The sequence below is a fragment of the Lepisma saccharinum genome, chromosome 3 (genome assembly GCF_977018435.1).
Source record: "Lepisma saccharinum chromosome 3, izLepSacc3.1, whole genome shotgun sequence".
Classification (NCBI taxonomy): domain Eukaryota; kingdom Metazoa; phylum Arthropoda; class Insecta; order Zygentoma; family Lepismatidae; genus Lepisma; species Lepisma saccharinum.
Window position 1 is genome coordinate 70101559 of NC_139231.1, and position 25469 is coordinate 70127027.

A 25469-nucleotide genomic window follows, 5' to 3' on the forward strand; every position below is an offset into this window, starting at 1 on the left:
AATATTTTTCTTATTTGTTAATTCCTTTTTCTTCTCTGGAAAAGAATTCAGGTTGGTTCGAAATGTACATTGTGATTTTAATTTATCTCAATTTATAATGTTGATGATGCATGACTGCAACTATCTTCTTTTCATGACAAACTATTTTCCTCTCTCACACACACACACCTATTCTAACACACTCATATACATCTATATTTATCTGAAAATAAATTACTAGAGCTGAACCGATAACTACTTTGAACAGATACTGATACCAATGCCAATACCGTTTCCAATTCTTTAAAATTGTAAAAAATAAAATTTGTTCAAAATACTGAACTGATTAACATGTACATATTTCACTGCAAATGTATGCATAATTTTACCAGATTTTTACTTTAAAATATTAAAGAATTACATCAGAATATCCATAATTTAATCACAAAATCCTTTTTTTTTTTACGCAATACTGGTACAAAATAAATTAAAAATGCAAGTTTTACATAATTTCAATGATAATTAACCTCCAAGAAAGCATTGCACAGCATTTTTGTAAACTGCATGAATAAATGAATAAATCAACTGATACTTTTAGATATCGATAAATCAGTATCACTATCAATCAGCTCACCCCTATAAATTACAGAAGTAAACCATATGCAATACTTCTCAGCATAATACTGCAAAAAAGCTAATGTTCAGATATCAGTGTAACTGATATGTACACAATACTGCTTTTCAGCATATATAAATACTCTATACTGTTAGCTGGGTCCAAGTATTCATTCACAGATGCCACTTCCAGTTTCCTACAGAATGCACCTTGGATTACCTGTATTCCTTCTTTACTAAATGGTAGGAGAAAAGCAATCACAAATTAATCACTCACTTCCTTCTTTCTTTATCCTACAAAAACTGAAATCTTTCAAATCCAAAATAGTTCAAGAAAAAAACAGTTACAGACACCCGCAAACACAAAAATATGTACAGTGGAACTTGGATTTTATATTTTCCTGCATTATACATACTGAGTTCACGATCCCTACATAGCAAAATTTTCCTCAATTTTACATTTTCCCACATTGTAGGATTTTTCAGCTTGGTCCCCTGAAAAAATGTAAAAGCAAGGTTTCACTGTATATTGGCTGATTAGTAGAGGCACATATTTCTGGTAAATAAAAAAGCAAAATTTCGGTACAAAAATGGAGTCAATTTCGGGTTCAAAAGCGGTAAATAAAATAAAATATCGGTGTTATAGCGGTGAAAAAATGGATGAAAAGTGGTATATAAAAAGACATTTTGGTTTTAAAATTGTGAATATAATCCTGAATTTGATTTAAAAACTACACTTATTCCACAGAATTAACATTTCACTTCTAATAGCACATTTATGTAGTTATCACAATATTAAGTTTATTTCTGTGTAAAGGAGTCCATTTTTGCTTCTCCAATATTAACAGCAGAATTAATCAATTTTCCGGGAATTGCATAACTCTCAGGATAATTCAGACCTCAGAAGGTGTTGCGTCGGTGAATAAACCCTAAATTTCGTGTTTAAGAGTTAATTTCGCTTTTTGCAGTTCATTTCGCATTATTTCGTGACAAAACATGGTCACAAAATGCATCTCACACCTTTCAAAAACATGAAAAATTAACACTACAATGTGTTCTTTCAAATTTCGTTTTTTCGTTAAAAACGAAATATGCATGCCCCTACTGATTAGACATATTGGTGGTCGCCAATTAAAAATAAAATTGGTAACATTTTTACTGATCCAATATTTCTCTACATAGTCTGCCATTTAGTTCTGAATTCTGCCATTTCTGTTAATATAAATTTATAATTCGTATGCAATTTTGTAAATTTTTTAAGGCAAGACCTTTTGCACTCACCTACTCATATACATTAATTAAGGAATAAAATCAGTTTTTCATGGAACCTTTGCACTTTTTTTAATCTGTATAACAAAATATTATATTGGTCCATCCCTCATGTATTTACACAAGTGGAAAAAAAAATGCTAGAAATTTAAAATTACAAAGAGCAAATTTGTTTTACTTAAATGTTCAACTCACCAAAAATTAAAATATCCAGCTGATGACTAGTTACAAATCTTCACTTGGTTGCCGGAATACATTTTTTAGTAATGGGAGGAGAGTCCGGGCATGATGCATTCACAGGCTGTGAATAGAGATCGAGGACTTGGTGGCAAATGTCTGAAATACAAACAAAAACCACTTTAGCATTGTGTTGGAGAACAATGTTACACATTTTGAGCCCATTTTTGCTTGTAAAATCTTAGCAAAAAAATCTGTGCCAATTTTTTTTCTTATTGTCCATGTTACCAAAGTCTTCATTTTATGAACCTAATTTTCTTCATAAAAACAATCTTCCTTCCGTGATATAACTCCTATATGCTCTTCATCTTCATGCAAGAAACATGCATCATGTTTATGTACAAGCTATACCACAGAAGGAACATTTCAAAGTGTAACATAGACCTGTCCATTAGCTTCTATGTAACAATTGTTTTTTAATTACTATTCAAAAGTAATCTATTTTAAAGGGGCAATGCCCAATTGTCTTGCAAAACTAATTACATTTTAAAATATTAGGCCTACCATATATATATATTAGATAAGCAATAACATTATACTTTTAATGTTTGTAGGGCAAAAATTTGCTCTGTATAGTTACATAATATGCTAAATGAATACTGCAAGTAGAAGTACAACTTAATGCAAACACAAAATAAGAATAAGTTTTTTTTTGTTTTTTTTTAGATGGAATAAACACTACTCCTTGTAGTAAGCTCAGCACCCCACATACATCCCTAGATCCCAGAATCTGGCACCACCTATGATTACAATTAATAAGTAATAATTATTTCAACTTCAGTAATTTGCTGTACACAAGCAATACAGTGAAAACTAGATTTTACATTTTTCAGGGAACCAAGCTGAAAAAACGTACAAGGAAAAAGATGTAACATTTTGCTGTTAGGACCAGTGGCGGCTGGCCAAGTGCAACAAGTGCAGATGTTTTCACCTAATTTTCAAATTAATATTGACGTTTTTCATTTGCTTGTTAAATTAAACTATTTCCCAGCAGAACGCACACGATAATACTCAAATAACACGCCGCTCGGCGCTACGCACGTATTGAGTTCGTCCCAACCCAAGAGCAAACACCGCTAGGTTGCGGAAAACTTAGCCGGTTGTCATGGCAACGGTGACGTCACCTAGCGTTGGCCTTGAACGGGTGTCGCCTTCTAGATGAAGCAGTTCTCTCGTCGGAGAAAACATCGCATCCAGTGCTTGTGGCAAAATCTTCGCGTTCTCGCGAGATCTTGTTCCGCGTGTGTGTTTCGCGTTTCCTATCGTGTGTTGTGTTCATGTGTTGAGCTGTGGTTTCTACAATGAACCCAGTAAATGACTTAGTGTGTAATTTGTTGCAGACACCATTTTCCAGATGGACGGATGAAGACAAAAAAGACGTTTTAAATTGGGGGGGGGGGCACTGGCACTTACTATTTGTTTTCATTGCCTATAAATATACTTCTTCACCTGTTATTTTAGGCACGAGCCGCTACTGGTTAGGACCATCAAGATTGAATGTATACTACGGGAAAATGTAATATCCTGGAACATAAAATCTGGGTTCCACTGTATATGCTTTGAAGATATAGCCTTTAGATACATGTTTATTTTGTCCATTTGTAATTTTGTTTCTGCACTATAATGCAGTTTGAAAAAAAAAGAAAAACGTTTAACTTGCACACAACCTGTAACCTTTGTTCTTAATTATAAGCACAGATGTCATGTTATTCTTGAATTAGTTTTGTTATTGGTACTATAAAGTGGTAACAATAATAAGTGCTAAACTGATATGCATTTTTTTTCCAATACTGATATCTAGTGATTCAATATAAAATTGCAAATGTTCTTTTAAAAACATGAATGGTTCATTGACCTCTTTAATTAATGTAGGTAGCCAAGTGATTACAATGGGCTATTTTTCAAAGGCAATTTTGAAAATTACTGCATATTTGGACAATTACCTTTCAAAACCATGACATATTTTTATTCACAAAAATAACAAAATGGTGGAATGTTGCACCCAGTTCCATGCTATTTATAAACGTATTGGATTAGTAAAATTATCAGTTATTTTACTGATAAAAGAGTACATTGATATTGTACAATACTAATAAGAGTACCATTAATCTGTCCCATCCCTATTAATAATGAAGGTGAGGGTGGAATGGTTATGAGGGCCATAAAATAAATTTAAAATAGTAGTGAACTGTATATAATTACTCTGGCAAAAATCTGAGGATTCTGGAAAACTTACGGAAAAATACATCTGGGAACCCTTTTGTTGTCTGTCCTTTCATGTAGTTCGTATTTTTCTTATCACTTTTCTCCTACTTTTAATCTCAACAAGAAGCATGAATAATCTTAGTGGTGGTAGATCTTGATGGCTGTTTATCTCTGCCTTTGTGGATGTTTCCTGGTGGGGTTGCATTCCCAGTTCTAAATTAAACACTGGATGAGTAACATCAGTGTACATCTGCTTTTGCAACATTTTCGTGTTCTGATTCCATTCATAAACAATCATTTGTTTTATTTCCATGAAACCACCAGATGCCATCAATTACTTGCCTTGCTGGTCAAGCACTTTGAGTGACCTTGACTCACTTTCTCACCAGCAAATCTCCGTAGTTCAAGTCCCTGCCCAGGCATGAGAGTTTCTTTGTGGGTGTCCTTTCATCAATTTCATCTAATTATCATTTGTACTCATCATTTATCAATTAACAACAATCACTAATATGGTATGAGTTTGAACATACCCTCCTTCCTCCTAGTGAAAGTGTTGCTTAATAATACGTAACCTACCTTCCAGCAATTCCAGATTGACTCCAGAGACAAACATGTCCCACCATTTTTGATGTTTTGATTTTCTCCCCACCCAATCCTTTACTTCGAACTTACTCAGCTTTCCTGCCAAGTAAATGAGGGCTACTGCAGTAATTTCAGGCTCCCATTGCAGACAGAGCGTTGTGCACAAACTGCAATAAAAATACGCATACAAAAACACTGGAATTATTTTCCTGTCGTTTACAGTTATTACAAGCATAAGAAAACAGTTTTTCGTTGTGACGTTTCAGGAGAACACATGCTCCCTTCATCAGACATTTATTTTTAGTTTGACTAAAGATACAGTTATAACAATAGTTAGCAACTTTTTAAACAAAAATAATCCATTATATAAAGGATGTTGTCAATGTTACATTGTTGTAATATAGCAACTTAACTGTGAAAAGAAGCAGTCTGTTTTATTTTTATTTCAGATAAAAAAAATTTGATCACATTATTTTTTTATTTAAAATTATGAATCCCAAATATCATCAGGTAATTCAAAGTCATCATTGTTTTCACAAAGTCTGTTGATGTTTTCTGTTACATTAAATTTTAAAGATGGTGGCTTACTCCATTTGTGAAAAAGAAAACTCCATACTGGATCTATGTTACCATTTTCATTATTTAATTTATTCCAGTGTTCTTCTGCAATGAACGAAACTTCCCAGACATTCAACTCTGATGAAGGGAGCATGTGTTCTCATGAAACATCACAACGAAAAACTGTTTTCTTATGCTTGTAATAACCGTAAACTACAGGAAAATAATTCTACAATGCAAGCAATGCGTACATACATGAAAAACTAAAAAACACTGGAGTTAAGCAGAAATAAATAGTTTTCCTGTCATGCTGAATGAACCTCATTCATAGTTGGATGCATATTTTCTTTTTGATGGAAAAACAAAATATTTCTTTACATATTGTAATGTTTATTTTTGTTTTTTGAAAGGTGTGAGGAACATTTCCTTGCAATATTTTGTCATAAAATGATACAAAACCAGGTGTACAAAACATGAAATAAGCTCTTAAAACTTTTTTATTTATCAACCAGCGCTAGCAAAAGTGTATCACTGCCCAATTACTTTGAAAATGGTTATGCATCAGTGTTTTGAAGGGTAAGGAACTATGAATGGAATCCCCAAACTTTTGGATTGTACCAGGCATTTCATAACAAGATTCTTCTGTACTCTGTAGCAAGTACCACATGTTCTAACAGATATAATTAATTTCGCTTACATAAAACGGAACTTACCCCATTTTTTCACATAAATAATATTCACTTTTCGTACCTGCATTTTCACCTCTAGCTTTTACTTCATGAGGCTTCATCAGGAAGAAAGACAAGTTTCAAAAAATTAAAAACTGAAAAGTAGCTATGTTTGAAGGTAAAAGTATAAAGTAGGTAAAGTTATGAAGTTAAAACCAAGAAGCTGTTGCTCTGTCAAAATGGTCACTTCTGTATGCCTGGTTGCCAGTTTTTGATTTTTTGGAACTTGCCAATGCTGATGAAACCACAAGACATGGTGAAAGCTAGAGGTGAAAATACAGATACATGTCGAAAGTGATTATTACTTACCCCTTACAGACCCGAGAATGTATTGATGAACTTTCTGTTTATGCAATTCAATTTTCTACAACAATACCTTTTAAATAATAGAATTACCAGGGTTTCAAAATTTTCTCATATATATATATATACCTAGTCATATCATAAATACTGTCACAAGATTTGCAGGAAATGGACACAAGATGGTTAGGGATAGTGTAATATCCATAGAATATGTGGTATACGAATATCTGAAGAACACAAAACACCTAGCTACTCAAAATGACCACCTTTAGCACGCACACAGTCCTTCAGTCTTTGTGGCCACGCGTCAATTGCATTACGCACAATATCTACAGGAAGTCCGCCACTGTCTTCACAAAAGAGCGATTCAAACTGACGATGTTGGGGTGTATTTTCTTGCACGCCATTCTCTGAAGAACAGCGCACCATTTGTAGTCCAGAGATTTAAGATCGGGGCTACCAGAGGACAAATCAGAAGTGGGAATGAAGTCCGGCACAGTCGTCTGGAGCCACTGCTGGGTCGTCTTAGCCTTATGGGCTGGTGCCGAATCCTGCTGGAACCTCCAGGCCTGACTGCGAAGGAGGGTCTTCTTGATTCCCTTGACCACACCCCCAAGGACAATCTTTTGGTACACCTTGGCCAATGTTTTGATGCCTTGCTCACAGAAATGCAGCTCAATGGTGCCCTCGTAGCTCACCCCCCCCCCCCACCACACCATAACTGACACCGGATGATGGCACCTCTGGACCCTCGGAGCTTGTCAGCAGCTTCTCGTGAACTCCTCGCTTATACCCTGTCATTTTGGGCAGTGAATGCCTCCTCAACATTGAACAGTTTTTCATCAGTGAAGAGGATTCGTCTGTGCCCATTTGCTGCGTACCGCGTGGGTAGGTGCTTTGGTTTGATCTACCTCTGCTGCTTTAACGCATCATTGAGGATATGACCTGTACGTCGTTTGTAAACTTGCAGTCCTAGGTTACAACGTAACATACGAGACATGGACATTTTTGACATCGCGCACACACCGCCACTGCTTTCACAACCTCTGGCGTCCGTACTGTACAATGCTGCCCTGCCCTGGTCTGGTAGTTCACAGATTCAGTTTCAGGGTATCGCTGGATAGTGCGATACACGAACCTCTTTGAAATTTGAAGCTTCTGGGAAAGTTTGAAAATCTCACCTGCTTCTTTCCCCACCTTATGTAATGCAATGACAGCCACTCGATTTTAATTCATGCCCCATTCCATCCTGATCTGTACCACAATCACTTTCTCCCGTCTGCGGCTCATCACACAATGACTCATGTCTTACACCTCCCCATGGGCAGGTGTTGCCCTTGCCCTGAAGATGTCCATTCAGCCTACAAAGTTGTGACAGTATTTATGATATGACTATATACACATATGCTCACTAGTGTGAGGGTTAGGTCCCAACGCAACCTGAAATTGATACTCGCAAAGGTGAGGGTTGTGAATGTGAATGTAAATAATGCTTTCATTCTTGCATTTTGTTTTATTCCACAAAGATGCGATTCAAAACATACAAAAGATATAAAAGTTTGTCTACCGTAATTTAAAAGTTTGAAACAATTACTAAAAACAAGAAACTTTTTTTGCAAAAATTTGCAAATCGTGTACCAAATGCAAAACTTCAACAAGCGCAACTTTATTGATCATCTGTGTGAAATTTTAGAAAGCAGTTAACGTCCTTATTAAGACACAAGTATACATTACATTTCAAGCACTTTTGCTCTTGACCATCGAAGAAATCCAGAATTAAATCCTCATTTCCAGCAATATTTTCATTTTTTTTTTTTTCCATTTTTACAATGAGAAGGCACAATGAAACTAGCAGACTGCAGATGGCGTTAAGTCCTATTACTCACGTTTGTGAGGGTTGAAACTTATTGACTAAGAAGAGGACCTCAATTACTTCGAAACACAAATATCAATGCCACAAACACTACAACAGACTGTTTCTCAGACGTTCTGAACAAAAACAAGGTTGTTTGATTAAAATAGGAATTACTGTCAACAGTCAGCAATGACCGAATACAATAGGCAACCACAAACACTGACACGACTCTCCAAAGTAAACAATGCAACCAATGCACGCAAACAAAAAATTGTTACAAAAATCACAGCTGTTCTCTGAACTGTCACAGTCATGCGAGACCGGGCCGAACTCCACCTAAGAAATTTCACCTTGAATAAAGCCATATGAAAAAACCCTCTCAAAAGTGAGGGTTAGGTCTGTAAGGGTTACGTGATTTACCTTAATTTAAATTGATGAAAAATATTCAAGTATGTATGTTGGCAGAAATTAATAAAATATATACAGTATTCAGACTTATTTTCTGATTTTAAAAAAGATAGGATTTTGCCTTCTGTCACTGCTTAAGGGAAGTACCCAGAAGTTTCTTTTAGTGTTAAACAGCTTTATGTTACAAGCTTTAGTCAACCATGCATATATATTGTATATATTTTCAAAACTTTCAAAAATAAATATATAGCTTAATATGCAATTGTATGTAGTATAGATATAGGTTTTGGTATCAGACCCATTAAGAAAGCATCTTTCCTACCTGTCATTTACGAAAGTCCAAGCCATTTGTACCATTTCTTGGAGTTTATTTTTATCCCCTAAAATAGAATTGAATGTAAGTAAATAACCACTTATAACAAACAAATAACAGGGTGGCTACTCTAAAACCCACATAAAATTTGAAATTTTTTCCATGTTTTCAAGACATTTTCAAAAATTCAAGGCTAAAAATACCAATTTTTAAGAATACATTTTATTGGTATTAACATTTTATACTAAATACCATAATTTTCTAATCCTAAGAAAATTATGTAGAAATTACACAGAATACCTGGTGCCAATAATTTCTGCATAATTCCAAGTCCGTAAGGCACTCTGAGTACATAAACAATTAAATATCTCACTCCATAAATGAAGGATGACCTAATAGTGGTCTATTAACATTCAAATATGTCAGCTAACATTTAATCACTAATTCCCTTCTTAAATAATGTAAAAACAAACACTTTCCTTAAAAGTAAGTTTTTTAACACCATGGTAGAGATTAATTGAATTAAATAATATGTTATACAGGGAGGTTATTTAAGTCTTTTACCACGAGAGCGTCGGCTGCTCGGCTGCCCCGGCAAATTGCGTTACAAGAAGTCCGTCACAGAAACTGCTTGTTTTGTAATGTTTCCACTTTTCACAATTACAGTTACAATTACAATTGAAATAAACACGTACCTTGTCGCAAGGATGCTGGAAAAGGTGTCCTCCCAAATACAAATATTTCTGACATCTAATCTTAGATTAGACATCGTTACTTTATCCTCAGTTGTTGCGAGAGTGCCGGCAGCTTATTAGGGGAATTGTCAGCCGCGAGAGGGTGCTTCATACTGCACGAATGTGACACCTGTCGGCAGTGATGCCAACCATAGGGACAGATTTTGCCAAATGAGGGAAAACGTAGGGACTTTTTTCAATCTTGGATAATAACATTTTATGGTGCAAAGCTTACTCGACAGTCAGTTGCACTTTCTTCGCACTCGGTTTGGAATGAATGGATTAGTTTATCTGGATACTTTGGCGAGGAGGAGAAAAAAACTAACTAACAAATCTCCATCAGAATTTTGGAACATGTTATCAGTTACCAAAAACTTTCAAGGCAAGTTCTTTTTTGAAAACATTTCCACTCTCGCGAAAATAGTGCTAACATTGCCACATTCTAACGTGGAAACGGAAAGAATATTTTCAATGTTAAGTGATACAAAAACAAAAAGAGAAATAAAATTGGACCAGAATTGTTAAAGACTGCAGTAAATACCAGCATCACAACCAACATCCATCTCTTCACAGCAGCAGCATGTATGACTTCAAATAACATAATCAACAGTAAATGACTCAACATTATTCATTAAGGCAAGAATTTACAATACAGGACCCTTTTGTAATTTCTATGCTACGTCTTATACTCATGAAATAATTAGTCATGATGATTTATCTCAGGTTAACATGTGGGGGTGAGTTGAAAAAAATGTTCATTAACGTGTAGAAGTTGTAAAATAAGCTTTCAATTCTCGCAATGATTCTCCGTATACAAGTATGGTAGCCATATTTGTTGATATGAACAATTGACATTCGCAATTAGTTACGCTGTTTACAGCGTTGCCACACTGTTGATTTCATACTTGGAGAGCATGGATCGTGTAAGAATGGTGGAAGAGAACAGTAAAAAAGTTGTTAATGTTGTGCAGTTTGTTAGGTGGAGTGTGCAGTAGGATAGCCGTGGGCTAATTAATAAACTTATGGAATTCAGTATTTTGCCCAAAGAAGGTGCTTACATGTGACAGTGACAATTACGATGTAGAACATCATGTGGAATGTGGACTGATTTGATTACAGGTAAGTTTGGCAACAGTGCATCGATCGTAACATTGCAGGATACGAAAATGGTGTCTTGGATGATGAACGTTTGCCGTTAAGGTGATACGAAAATAAAGATTTTTTTATCGGTTCATAATCACAATTAGCGCCAAACCATTCACGAATAGCCCCACTGACCATTCTTGGTAAGGTTAGGTTAGGCAAACAGTTAAAATTTGGGGTCGAAAAACCATGCACGGGTAGCCCCACGAAGCATTCACGGTAAGGTTAGGTTAGGTTAGGCAAACATAGTTAATATCAGGAATGTATATTTCGTTTTTTAAATATTGGAAACACAAAATATTCCGGTAATAATGAGCAATCATGCCGATCGCGGACCACTCAATTTAGCTTATTTTGCAATTTCTACATGCGACTCCCAAATTTTAACTTCAAATTCGTGATTAGGAGGCCTCAATTAGTGATGCGAAATATTACAAAAATCGGGGAGGGGTCCTGTATTGTAAATTCGCTCCTTCATTAATTGTGGAAGCACCGAGCAGAAAGATTTGGTAAGTAAATGTGTATATTTTATCTTCTGTTTTGAATGCTCCTGAGGTGGTGTTTTTTTTTTAGTCGCTTTACTTGGTGTAGGGACATTTGGTCAGTTGTAGGGACATTTTGACTACATCTGTAGGGACATTGCCGAAAAATGGTTAGCAACACTGTCGGCTACCAGGCGCAGTGAGTGTACTCCCGTGTTCACTTCTGTTTGCATTTATCAGTATGCGTGTTGTTTATACTGTGTTATTGAGTTGCTGCGCTATTCAATGCTAGTGTTTTATTTGTGTTAATTGTTATTCATTCATTAGTTATGCCGCTAAACAAATATAGTCTTGAACAAAGAGTTTTTATGTACGATAATTACGTGAAAACGAACTCTTGCAGAAAAATGGTCATGCCATTACGAGAGACAGGATCTCTTGAACCTAAGAAACATATTGTATTGCTGTTGAAGGAGGTTATTTTCAACATTTCTTATAACACAGGAGGTTAGTGTTCATCATTATTATTACTTTTAAATATTTTACGCTTTCGGTTTGCTTTATACGCCGGGATGCTGTCTTCCCTTTCTGTAAACTGAGGATAAAGTAGCGATGTCTAATCTAAGATTAGATGTCAGAAATATTTGTATTTGGGAGGACACCTTTTCCAGCAGCAGGCTTTGCGACAAGGTACATGCTTATTTCAATTGTAATTGTGAAAAGTGGAAACATTACAAAACAAGCAGTTTCTGTTACGGACTTCCTGTAACGCAATTTGCCGGGACCTGTTGGCGGCCTACGCTCTCGTGGTAAAAGACTTAAATAACCTCCCTGTAGTAAAACTGTACATTCACACACTAGTATTAAAATTTAATATTTATTGCTAACTTTTACAAAAGTTTTAATAGGGACATAAAAATGACTTCTTTTTTCCATTTGCAAATTACAAAATACCACAGAAAAAGACTTCTTTGTATCCTTACAGCAAGTATAAGATCTTGCAAATATCTGCATGACTTGCAGGTACATTAACTTTACATCAGAAAGGAATAGATCACATGCAAGACCATTAGGAATGTAGTATGTTACCTTTCAAACATTTGGCATACTTAATAAGGTAACTGTACGGATGCTCCACTTGTAGATCAAACTTTATGGTTTGAAGCAGAATCCTCTCGAGGGTCATCACTTCTTCCTGCAAGTAACACAAAAAAACAATTATATATCACAATTTTGAATAGTTAATTATGTGTCTTGAAATAAAGTCAAAATTAAAATATACATGATAAAAACAATAAAGTCTAGGAGCTTTCTTTATTTACGTGAAAGTATGCATTACTATTCTGGGTTCAGCCACAGTATATGAATAGAAAAACCGACTGGACAATCAATCATACACACACACACACACACAAGAAAAAAGAAGGAGAGAATGAGAAAAATAAAAATATACATGATGAATGAGACTGAAAGCATCAGTGAATGTCATTTGAATGAAGCAATGCCCAACAAAGAGGAATTCACTAACAGTACAACTGCTTCTCATACACGGATATGAAAGTTGAGACGTCACAGAATATGCGAGTGTTTCTAGTGCATCACCACTGCTATCTACTGAAAAGTTATAAAAGTGGAGGCATTACTTTCCATTCATCTCTCCTGCTATTAATTGTGAAGAAACTGTTACTTTTTGAATGCACAAAAGAAATATTGACCCCACGGATACAAAAAAATTAATCACCAGTATAACAATTCAAATGGAATTTCATCTCAATTATCACTATTATTATGTTACATATTAACCCCCTATATAAAATAGCATATACCTTTGGATCATCTCCAAATTGGAGAAACTTGTTATCATTTAATAAATTTCTTGCAGTCTTTATGATATCTTTGCACTTTTTGGGTGTCTCTTCAACTTTTCCAGCCAAGAACAAGCAGCAACAAGCTGTGACCTGCAATTTATCAACAAATTATCATTTATATATAAAATTACAATTATGTACAGCATGATTCAAAAGTTATAAAACTATAATTGTGATGGGTGACAACAAGAAAATTAAGATATATAACCACTCTTTTTCATTTATACCTCTGACAGTGTATTAATTAAATTACTTGAAGGTGATTATTTTAAAATTCTCCTTGAAGGTTCGCATAACCATTTTTTGTACATGCAAAATAATCTAACACAGTTATTTTGCATGATTATTTCAAAGTAAAAATATTGCAAATCATATAATAACATAAACAAGCTGAGGGTATTTTGATGCAATACACGTGTTCCTTGGTGAGAGGATTGTTTGGTGTGTAAATATCACTAGGCTGTGATCAATAGTTCCAAAGTTATTGAGTCCTGAAGTTAGCTCTGAGGCTAATTTCTCATATTTGGATCACATTTTCTGTTGCAAACCACCTTCATCCACAGTCTATAACTCTAGAACTATTTCTCGGAGTAACCTAATATTTGGAATACAAGCCTTCCAGACATGATTGAACCTTCATGCCAAATTTCATCGAAATCAAATAACCCTGACCTGGAGGCCCTGGTCGATCTGACGTGGAATGACCCTATTGTATTTCCAAATATGCAGCATATTTTCTCTTAACAGAACTCGCACATTGTTATTTCACATAAATTTAAGCTGATTAAAAATTATAATGCATTTTATGACGTTAAATATGTTAAGATTTATCTATATATGCATACCATGTAGTTGGATGTGGCAATTCATCTAACCCCTGATTAATGGTAAATCTTGCTCATACTAGATGCAAAACAGATCATCGAGTCTCCTCTTTGCACTACACAGTATTTGATGTAATAGTGACATGTTAGATAAAGAAAAGGGAATAACTCAGGACGGGGAGTATCAAGTGAAGTGTTAATTAAAGCTAACTAAATAAAAATATATCCAAAAACACGGTCCTAACTAAATACTTTATGGGAATTATGACATGAACTTGTGGGGGGAGGGTGCTTCATTGGCTGTTGGGGGGGGATGCGCCACTGGCCTTGGGGCGGATGGTCACCTCTGCACAGATAGGATAATCAGGACTGGATCTACAGTTTAAAGTGGGCTCCAAACCACTGTGTAATGTGCCTCCACCAGGTATCGAACCCGGGACCCCTTGATTGCATGGATGTTTTATTCTGAAACAACCTCTTTGGACAAAGGCAACATGTTCCTTTGGAGTTATCTTCTCTTTCAGACCAAACATATTATCTTTCACACAGGTGACAGTAAACTATTTCCCATAAAGTACTGCATGCAATGATAAAAAGTAATTGAACCCATAAATGACATTCTGTAAAAAATAAAATATGTAACAAGTCCCCGTTTTATGGATGAGAAAAACTACAAAACATTATGTAAGAGATGTTTCCATGAGTTCCGCACTTGCAAAATAGCGTGGAAAAAATATGTAAAATTTCTCGCTCATGTAGCACCCAAACTGCGCATCCTAGGAAGAAAAATGCACAGAACCTTTTTGTAGAGAATTTTATGTAGATTAATTTTTTGTCATAACATCTTTTGCTATAAAATGCTTTCCAAGTGAGATATTCTTTTTTTAAAAAAACTTTTTTTGGGTGCCATATTACCAAGATGGCATCCAAATCCAGGGTGGTATAGGGGTGCAAAATTAATATGTTGTTAAGAACCCTTTTAGGAAAATAAAAAACAAATGTTCCAGCTTTCCCTGATTTTTTTCCTTATTGGACCCCTTTGTTGACTGGCCTAATCAACCATGTACGGACACGGTGTATCTTAAATGAAAGAGAGTCATTCCACGTGAAATCACCCAATTGAAAGACAAAACGTTGCTCCAATACAATACTCCTATCTACATTATTTACAAATTATAAAAATATAACAACTTACGTATCGTGGGAACTCTTTGAAGGAGTGAAACATGTAAAATCGATGGAAATAGACTACCCCGGTGGCCATTGTGTTGTGTCCAAGATCCATCTTTGTTCCAGATTCAATGATGAATCGTGCTCCTTCCTTCCTGTACCTGCATTCTGTTTCGTAATCAAGTCCATCTTGTATGGAGGGTGTGTTTCGCAAATCCTTTTTGTCGTAATACCAACACGGCATTGTGCTAATTTATAAATGTAGAAATGCTCTTGTCTGAAAATCAATAAAATTACATGTTGGGTTTTTAATGCATAAAAGAGAAATAACAAACAACTATTATTGCATTGATTCACAAAAAGATCTCAACTATTTCTATGTAAAAAAAATAAACAATAAAGCTTGCTTTAAGCCCACTTTTATGCTCAGGAACTGGTTCTACAGATCTTTTACCCAACACACACGGATTACAAGGAAACAGTGTTACAGGGCCCTACATCCAGAAACTCAATTAACTATGATTTTACAAGTTAAAAATCACTGTAATACATGCAAAGCATACTTACATTAAGTATAATAGAACTGTTCCCTTCTAAAGAGCATTCTTGCCATATGCCAGATGCTGCTCCTCGCTTAAGTCTTCAGCACTAAATATTCATTAGAACAGGCCAGTAATAATCCATATTTTTTCCAATTAATTTGCAAGCACCTGTAAACAAAGACACTGATTGCTAAGAAAATTGACCTCATAATACTCAATAATAATAAAAAACTTGGGTCCCAAAACTGGGGGAGGCAAGGTTCTAAAACTAGGGGTCAAAGACAGTATATTTCCCTTTGTAGATAAGATTTAGCATAGTGCAGGGGCAAAAGTGGCGAAAATTGGGGGGGCACCTTCCCCCTTCCTAATCGCCACCACTGAACTTACAGTGTGCAGATAATGTTAAATTACAAACAATTAGAAATAATACTAGCTTCTGCTTGTACACAAAAGCATGTTTAGCTTTGAAGCAGCTATTAGATCACAAATGTGAGATAAATAAGGCTACCACATTTTCAAAGTGTGAAATCTGAAAGTGGGTATAGGAAGATCAATCATAAGATAAAAGTAAAATTACCCAATCATTGCTGTACTCCACTCTTACCATATTTATATATCTGTTTACTAACCCAACAATAATCAAAAACATATTTGCTTACTGATCAGTCTTGCCCTGTGGCATGCAGATGTGTGTCTTGCTGATTTGCAAATTAACTATATCTAAAAATTAATGTATGCCTACGTTGCCGGATAACTGTAATCAAAGATAGATTTGTCCAAATATGTAGGACATAATCATTCACAGTAAATATAAAGGTAGAGTTCCCAGAACACTTTGCACCATGCCATGAGGAATATATAGGGGGATGAAGGGGTTGGGCTTCAAACATTCTATCAATCTCAGTCCAATAATACAATACCTTAATGAATTGTTGAATACAAAAATTCCATTAACACTGTTAAAATTTAAGGAGACAATTCCCAAATTTCAATGACTTTATTTCTCCAACCGATATACATATTTTCTTAATACCAATTATGTGGTACTCAAAACATAGGACATTTATGATTTTTTACTAATTCCTATTTGATGCCACATATATCCGGTAAAAACAATCTGGTATGTCTCTCAGAAAAACACAAGTAACATATAAACTTGCTAATTTCATTAACATTAATTCCTATAACAAAAATGTGTTTTACCCAAAAATTTGGAACATATTCACATCCTGTTGCAGTCAGAAAAGAGCGAGGTCAGGGATTGAAGCGAAATGACTATCCCGACCACTAGTGAATGCAGGAGTTTTTTATCAGAGGGGCTGGAATTGTAAAATTGGATATCAACAGCTGAGTTCTAGGTATGGATGAGATACACTTGAAATATTTCATAATTGCCATTTTTGACTTTCATTTTAAAAGTTGTTCAAAGACAAAAATGGTGATTGGGGGCCATTTTAAGGGTGGTTGCATTTACCACTTTGGTTTTTCTCGAGTCTTTACTGCCTTCATTTGAAAATGTTGATTTTCTCAAAATTTCAGGGGGGGGTGGGTTTAGCCCATCAGCTCCTCCCTATGTACGGTAGTGGTCTAAACTAACCTTAGAGGTAAAGCAAAGTATTTTTATTTTAAGTAGAGCTCGTGTACAGCCACCTAGTGGTTAGCACTCTGGCCTTTGGTGTAAGCAGTCCTTTGATTTCTGCTGGGAGCTCCAAAAATGTTGGTGCTGACATCACAAGGATAATTGTGGAGCTACTTGGAACTAATAGTAGACTAGCATCAGACTCCTGTCTCAAAAACCAGAAAACAGTAGCAATGGGAGATGTATAACCCAATAAAAGGTCTTTTGACAGTATTGTTTGCACCAAGGAAGTGTGTGAGAGAATGTTTTCCCAACACACGGAAGCAAACATATTGAAATGGAAGTTCAATCTGTGGTGCATGCCAATGGCAGTGTTTGAACTGAAATGGGAAGGGGAGACTTTTCTCCCTTTTGAGGGTTATTCACCAAGGATTACATTTTTAGAACTAAATTTTAAGGGAAAAGAGTAATAACTGTACTACTGTAAATCTCAAATCTGACAGATCCAGGAATGTTACTTTGGATATTCGTAGGTTGCCTCACCTAACAGGGAATCAATCTACTCTGGCCATTTTACATAGATTTATGTAAACAACTTATAGTGCTGTGAAGTTCTACTTTGTTCAGTGACTAACACATCAAACCACACTGGTTCCAAGTTCAAATCCCAGTAAGGGAATTCACCATCATTATTAGCTCTACTTTATGACAAATTTTAGAGTATAAATACATTGTTGGATTCAAAAAATACTGCCTTTAAGTATTCATTGTTGACATGGCAGCTTAAGGAAAAGGAGAAATTTTACATTAAATGTTATTGCAGAAGACTAGACTTGCTCAAGAGATATGTAGAAACATGCGGGAGGGAGAGAACCTATTTTTCATATCAGTATTTCCCTCCTATGCACTTTGTTGTTTGTGATTTGCAATGGTATTGTTTCAGCAGAACCTGTTTCACACTTATTGTGCAGCTGGATTCATCCAGTCAGCACATGAGTACTTGCATCACTGGGTACGACTGAAGCAGATTGATTGTGTAAGGAATGAAATGAATTTTTTGCAGATACCAATAGGATATTGAAATACCATTTACCGATACCAATAATGGATACCTTCCTTATCCAATATAAAGTTGCAAATGTTCTATTAAGAATATGAATAGTTCATTTACCTTCATTATTAATGAATGTAATTAGGGGATTGTAAGAGATTTTGCTCTGGAAAAAGGAATCGTATATTTAGACATTTACTTTGCAATACCATGGTATAGGAATTATATCTTAATATGCATAAAATGAATAACAAATGTCACAATTTTATATTAACTTATAACTTTTATATAATACGAGGGCTGCTCGAAAAGTTTCTGCAATCAATATGAAAAAAGACATGTCAAGTTCTGGGAATGGCTTTATTGTTTTTCAAAGTATTCACCCTGAAGATCGATACACTTTTACATATGCTCAAACCAATTTTGAAAGCATTTTCTCCACTCTGAAGCTTATACCTCAGAAACCGCTGTTCGGAATGCATCAACAGCTGCTTCAGGCGACACAAATTGCTCACCATGCATCTTGTTTTTCATGTGTGGGAACAAAAAGAAGTCATCAGGTGAGTACGGACAATAAGTCATTCATTCGACATTTTTACTGGTCGAAAAATCAAGTTTGGTGTGCTGAGTGGGAACTGGCGTTGTCATGGTGAAGAATAATGCGACGATTTGAGTTTGTTTTATGCAATTCATTGGTGACCTCTGGCAAAAAAAATGTTGTATATATGAATTGTTTCGGTGTTAAATCATAAAAAATCATTGCCCGAAAGTGTTCACGAGAAATTTCCATTTCTCACACGAAACTACTTTTTCAAACTGCTGTGAAAAATAAACAAATAGGCTTAAACAAACAATCAAAGATAATTTAAACATAAAAAAGGTCTATTCTTCAGATTTTTATAATAGCGGAACACTAGCACCACTGTTGGTGGTAGCTTGCAGAAACTTTTCCAGCAACCCTCATATTATCAACAATCTTACCGATATCCATGCACCAGCCAATACCAATAGGATACCAGCCCTAATTCCTATTAAACTGAAAATAGTAATTTCAATCAACTTCAATTCGAAATAATTATGTGGACATAAACTGGATCTAGTGGCTTGGTGGTCAAGCATGTTAAGTGGTGGACTTCTATTCTCACCACCAAGTTCCTAGGTTCGAGTCCAGCCTGTCATGGGTGTTCCTTGCAAGTATCTCTTTATTAATTTCATATCTTACTTTTTTCCCTCTCCTCATTGTTATGATAAGCCAAAAGTGGCAGAAAAAGCAACGCTAAATAACAAAAATACTAATAAACTAGGTCTGGGCAGTTGGGGGCTGATCACTTCTATTGCTCCCGTTACCTGAATATTATGTTGAAAACAATATAAAATTGGAAGTATAACACAAGCACATATTATTTTTTCAGAACATCAGCTATGCATGTTTTTTTTTATAAATATGTCTTAAATGTTACTTTGATGCCATTGGTATTATAACAAAACAATACGAATTGACTTCTATTAGGTAGGAATAATACCTTAAAAATCTACAAATCCAAAATACAATGAAAGCCCTCGCCTCTCTCATTACATTTTCTTCCTTTCACACACCGAGTAAATCCAGGTTCCTTCCACCTATATAAAAGTAGGTTTGTTTAAAAATATAAATTAAATAAAATATAATGTTCACCTCACTTAGGACATTTTAAGTGAAATGAAAGTGACTCAGACTTTGAGAAGTTCCTGTAAGGATATTATTCTGTATTATAATTATATATTATTATATTTTTTTTATTATATCACATTCCCCATACACCGAAGCAGCCAGCAGTGGATTGGTTTTTCACTCTCTACATCAACAATGTCACACACCGAGGCATACTGGCAGCAAACCCCTCCCATCCTGACAACAATCAATACTAGCTTAGTTTGTTTCAGAGTTGGAAGAAAATATGATCAAGAGCTCTACTGTCACTGTAGCTTGTGCTTTAAATCCACTTTATGTATCTCTACTGGGTATGCAACATAGACCCCTTGACTACGAAGTGCCGACGTTACCACTACGCCATGAAGGAGGCCCTATTGTCATTGTAGTTTTGACTTCCAATTCTGCCAATTAAGAATTGTATGAAGGAAAATAAAAAATATTTAATGGAATCTATCCTGGTTGAAAGGAAAAATAAAAACCAGGACAAATATGTGTCTGATTTCTGTCAACCCTAGTAAGTTATTACTAATGAAGTTTAACTTTTAAAGTTACTGAAAAGCATCAAGCCAATGTAATCATGACATGATACATGTTTAGGATTTCATGACATAAAATTAAAACTTTCCGTGTAACATGGGCCCTACTGAGAAACTTGACTGACTAGAACTCTAAATTACACAGACAATCTTTTGTGTTTGTCTTCCTAGTAGAGCTGTAATTAATAAAATGGCAAAACAGTTATGCAAACATTTCTGCAACTAAACTCCAGTGTTATATTCCTGTAAGGGCCAGGGTCTGTCATTGAAGGATGCAGTGATTTATCCACCCCCTATTTTTTTCTATTTTTACAAAGGCCCAATTACGGCTTGAAATTTAACCTTATGCCAGTGGCGGCACCAGAATTAATAATCTGGGTGAGCTGAGGGGGTGTGGAATAAAATTTAGGGGATGCGATACTGAAAGTAATGAAACATGAAATATACATGCATGTTTTAGCTGAGGCACAACCACGAGTTTTTTTTTTTTCTGGGGGAGGTAAGTAACAGGACAAACATGCCAATAATAATAATAATGTCATTATCATTATTATTATTATTATTATTAGTAGTAGTAGTAATGGTAGTATCAAAGGTGTTATTATCCTCGTAAATCACCAAAAAAGGGGAGAAGTCTATCATAAAGCATTTGTATTGGACAAACGATTTTAAATATTTTTTCAACACGTTATAAGTCCACTTTATGTACAGTAAGGCTAATTGGGACTGAACCTACAATTCAAAATGGTATCCGAACCACTATGTGCCTCCACCGGGTACAAGGCGACGATGCTACCATTGCGCCATCGTGAAGGTCCTAGCTAATAATTGAAAACAAACACACAAACTGTATTTTTGAAAGTGAGAAAATACATTACGAATATAATTCTTCTTGTACATATGACAAGTATAGCTTTTATATACAACATGAAGTGATGTATAAAAAATAAGAACATACATGTACAACATGTTAACACTAAATTGTGTACGTATTCAAAGTTTCTTTAATACACATATATAACATATTATTTAAATGCATTATGTAATCAATGCATCCACCTCACAACAAACCAACAGCAAAAATCACATAAATTTCTCAAATGTAGACGCTCCTTTTCATCCAAAAAATTGTTCATGCATTTAAGATCAAACTGATTAGCATTAACATTATGAAGTACATAGTTTGTCTTACCTCTCTCGCTGGTAATTTAATGCATTACAGAAAATAATGATATTGCATGCTTCGCTTGCACGAAAATTTTTAGGTCCAAATTATTGCAAACTGAAAGCAATATTAATTTAATAGGGTGCAGCATTCTCTCTTTTATAACACTATTTAATTTAGATTGTTCGCCGCCTCCTAGCTATGGCTCTGAACTTTAACGAATTTACAAAAAGAAAAAAAAAATATGAAATGTATTTTTATTTGCACAAAATTTGAAATTGAGGATGGCAATTTCCTCTCTCTACCCCTCCCCCCTCCCTGCATGTGCCCTTGGCTGTCTGGAAGAAAAAATAAAGAAATACATGAAAAAGAACTCGCAGAGCTGTAGGCAAATATCAAAAAACACAAACAGGCTACTTAAAAGAAACAATTCTTAACAATAATACTGACAAAAGAGAAGACAATGGCCTCTTATCTTTATAAACTGCTGATAGTACAGGAAAATATATGTGGCTTCTCTTTCAATGCTTGGCTGTTGTATACAAAACAGCAGTCTCACTACAATATCTAACATTCGGGCAATTCAATGTGACTATATATATGACACTGAGGGAGTTAATGTTTTCAACATAGGTTTTGAAAAGGGGGTGCTGAAGAAAATTAAGGGTGTGAGCACCCCTTCATGCCCACCTGGAACCACCCCTGCCTTACCCCCCCCCCTGGAAAATTCTGGATAAACCCCTGCAACAACATATGGTCACTACAATGTACTCTCTCAATGCAGTGTCAACACAACACCAGACTTTTGGGCAGCTTTCACCAACAATCAAACATGGAACAGTTCACACAAACGGAAAGATCTCTAGTAATTTAGCTACGTAAGAGCCTAACTTCTTGAATGAATATATTTTTGTTTTGTATGTTATAACACTATTATTTAAGTTAAATTATGTGCAATAGTGTTCCTTTCAAAATTAAATAGCTACTATCCTCATGAATTATGTAATGTGGTTAAATGACCAGTTAAGTGAACATGTAACATTTTGTGGTAAGGAAAAATGCTACATTAATAAAAATATATAATGGTCAATCTTCCCTGAACAGTTTTTAATTATATTTCCCATGTATCGAGTGCTAAGAAAGGGCATTATTTCTTAAAAAACTTCCACTTCCTACGGCAAATTTCATTACCAGTAATGTTTACTCAGAATCAGAGGCGTGGCTGTGGCGTGCATGTAACCGGTGTTACCGCAGGTAACAGAAAAATGTAAAGAAATTAAAAAGTTTTTTTCTCAATAAAATAACAACATTGTTAAATAAGTTAACCGACAGCGTTGCAGTTGAGTGTATATTGCAGAGGACATTTTTTCTGCAGCTGACAAAAGCGAAGAGACAGGTCGTTCCACTACCCTCAAGAGGCAACAACAGGAAAGGGCACTCGGCAATGCAAGGGAACAGCGGGGAAAGACTTGGAGTCAAGTGTGCTAGGGGGTTATTCATATGCCTGTTTAGGGGCCCTGTTGCCGCTGCGGCCTACCAGATCAGCAAGTGTTGTCCAGAAAATATCTAAATCCCACCTACAATGGGATACTATTTCTGTGAAGCAACAAGAGCTAGACTGCAAAGCCAAAGCTGGACCTAACTATAACTGAGACCGTTTACTAATAGACGAAAAGATAAGTACTTGATGCGATTTGTGATTTGGACAAACCTTGCTCCAAAAAAACAAGTTGGCAACAGTAGTACGTACATCTGGACTTCCTCCCAGTGCTGGAGGAGGGGAATTCTGTCGTTTGCTCAACGCAGAAATGTCAAACTGACCCGAATGTGTGGTTCTTCTTCCCCTATCCACCTCTTTGCAAAGAAACAGAGATGGTTGACAAGACTAGACTACTATTCACTGGATTTTCGCGGTAACTCTCGCATGAGTGGTAGTTCTTTCTAGGAGTGATTGTGGCTAAATAAATCATTGAGCGGATAAAAAAAAAAACAGATCAAAGGCATGTTTTGGGGGGGGGCTGTAGGGTGGAGATGATAACGTATGATGGCCGGTAACACTTTTGAAAAACTCACGCCATGCCACTGATCAGAATGCAATCTTTCAAATTAATTCAGTGCACCTTTCTCGTACACGTACACACACATACATATATATATATTCCTACGGGTATCTGTATTAAATCAGTGTGAGAACCAACAAACCATGAAAATAAAAAGCTCCAGGAAGGGGATATCACATTCCCATTGTTGGATTAAAATAAAGGAAGAAGTGCCAAATCTTCCAAACTTTGATACCCTCTTTAGACTTCTCATACTCATGTGTTTCTATCCCAATTTTAATACACATATGTACTTTTATTCATGTGGCATCTCACATTTGAAACCACCACTATGACATGGATAGATTCTTTGGTCACTCATTCTAATGTGTGTGCATGCATTGTGCAATGAACGACTATTTACTACTATCATGAACATTAAATGCCATGTAAGCAGATTATTTTCATCAGGTATTTTTTATAGCAATACATTTTAAGAGAGTTCGTACGAAAAATGCAAAAAGTTTGTTAAAAACTTTCAAAAAAAAAAGTTGGTAAATAGTGCTAAGGTTTGGGATCGTAAACAAATGGAGTGGAGTGGAATTGCTGACCAGGAATTTAAACAACGTATTTACAGAAAAGGTATACCATCATAAACTGTTTTTCTGTAATACAAAACCAAACGGGGGTTAGGAAAATGAAGCACTTCTTTTCTTTATTGAAAGATGATTGAAATTCACGGCGTAAAAATATCTAGCTACCCATTTACATAAAATATACCAATTTATTTTTGTGCAATACAGAATTACTACATTGTTCCTCAATTACACTTCGAGATCCCGAGTATAGTAGTCGTAAGATTCTTTAGACTAAAGAAATCAATACATCAAAATTCTGCAATGACAAAAGATATTTGCCTCCTCCTTCCGAAACAAGGATAAGATCAAATTAGTTATACCACGTCTTATTTATCATACGCATTTTCTTTGGCCTATCAGCATTAACTACTCGCATTTTACGAGTAACATTCTGCATTTAGCTCCTTCTGAACAAATTGCTGCATTCATTCGACAAAATCTGAAGTAATATGCAAATTTTACGAACTCCGAACGTACATGGAAAGCTGAAAAACACCTAATGCAGAGGTTTAATAACACCAACTTCTTCGTTCGCGTTCATATAAAAGCAAAGAGAATAAATTATACCGCGTTTGGTACAACCTGTCCCGCTTCCCGCGCTAGCTGGTCGCTCCCTTTTCTCCGTGCTGGGGAAAGTCAAAGCCAGGCAGCCAATTAAAATACGCAACGTCACAACAGCGTCTACGTAAGCGCCTCTCTTCTGGCTTCCATTCGCTCCTCGCTGCCCAGCAGACGATTTTTTCCTCGTTTCTCATTGGCACCGAAACTGTAGAGCGCTCCCTAGCGCGGGAAACGGGACAGGTTCTACCAAACGCGGTATAAATAGAAAGTGTTCTCCGATATAAAAATGGCAGCAACAGAGCCTAATCTCAGACAAACAACTTATGTCACATCTGTCAACCACCTTTTTTGGTCAAGCTCGGCCTTTCGACTTATAACGTTCCATAAATTAC

General features: G+C 35.6%; 1 protein-coding gene across 1 annotated transcript; it reads right to left on the minus strand.

The window, feature by feature from the left end:
- On the minus strand, nt 1-25080 carry LOC145985113 (cyclin-K-like). The gene is made up of 9 exons (XM_083118731.1): nt 24994-25080; nt 15841-15983; nt 15299-15550; nt 13238-13369; nt 12501-12606; nt 9062-9119; nt 4882-5054; nt 2059-2199; nt 1-830 (listed from the first exon to the last, which is right to left on the minus strand). The coding sequence occupies exons 3-8, from the start codon at nt 15515-15517 to the stop codon at nt 2099-2101; spliced, it is 789 nt and encodes a 262-aa protein (XP_082974857.1). The 5' UTR covers nt 15518-15550; nt 15841-15983; nt 24994-25080; the 3' UTR covers nt 1-830; nt 2059-2098.
- Between the last annotated feature and the right edge of the window lie 389 nt (nt 25081-25469).

What these genes read in the sequence shown, in the direction of transcription:
- LOC145985113 (XM_083118731.1), bottom strand. Translation starts at nt 15,517, where the DNA reads ATGCCGTGTTGGTATTACGACAAAAAGGATTTGCGAAACACACCCTCC. An exon ending in AATTTGGAGATGATCCAAAG is followed by an intron (nt 12,607 to 13,237) that starts GTATATGCTATT and finishes TGTTACTTGCAG; the next exon opens with GAAGAAGTGATGACCCTCGA. An exon ending in GTATGCCAAATGTTTGAAAG is followed by an intron (nt 9,120 to 12,500) that starts GTAACATACTAC and finishes ATTCTATTTTAG; the next exon opens with GGGATAAAAATAAACTCCAA.